This window comes from Apis dorsata, unplaced genomic scaffold (genome assembly GCF_000469605.1).
Source record: "Apis dorsata unplaced genomic scaffold, Apis dorsata 1.3 scaffold_645, whole genome shotgun sequence".
In the NCBI taxonomy this organism is placed as follows: Eukaryota; Metazoa; Arthropoda; class Insecta; order Hymenoptera; family Apidae; genus Apis; species Apis dorsata.
The window spans coordinates 130,716-131,162 of record NW_006263836.1 but is presented as its reverse complement, the minus strand read 5'-3'; the positions used below and the strand labels follow the sequence as shown (position 1 = coordinate 131,162).

General features: G+C 53.9%; 1 protein-coding gene across 1 annotated transcript in view; it reads right to left on the bottom strand.

The window, feature by feature from the left end:
- Positions 1-373: 373 nt before the first annotated feature.
- The window catches only part of LOC102676198 (protein O-mannosyl-transferase TMTC2), a 99,716-nt gene continuing 99,642 nt past the window's right edge, over positions 374-447 (bottom strand). The window contains exon 12 of the mRNA XM_031513449.1: positions 374-431. Within this exon, the coding sequence (XP_031369309.1) occupies positions 374-431 (58 nt within the window). The remainder of the gene's footprint in view (positions 432-447) is intronic.

Genomic DNA, 447 nt, shown 5'->3' with positions numbered 1-447 from the left:
GGGAGAAAAAAGAGGCGGAGATCCCGAGATAGGGGAGCGGCGAGAGTCTTTTATTTCTCGTGGAAAGCGACTCGTCGACGTGTCTTCTGCCCGAGTTTCGTGGCCTACTGCTTAAATCGAAAAATCGAACTAGACGACGAGCCGAGGATGAATCGAGGAAAGGAAGGGTGGCGAGGTCGAGGAGGTGGTGAAATGTTAACACAGAGAGGAAGAGGGGAGAATCCGTAGTCGGGGAGAGAAGAAAAAAGGATTGAAAAAAGAAGAAAGGGGGCGAGGAAAGGTGGAGAACGAAATGGCACGCGAAGTGGGCGGGAAGAGCGAAGCGGCTAAACGAAGCGGTCGTCGGTCGGCTGGCGTCTCGACGAGTTCCGCTTTAAAGATAACGAAGCGAGTTCTTCGCGGGATAAAGGTAGGTAACCGCGCCGCGGCACCTGTCGAGTGTTTGTC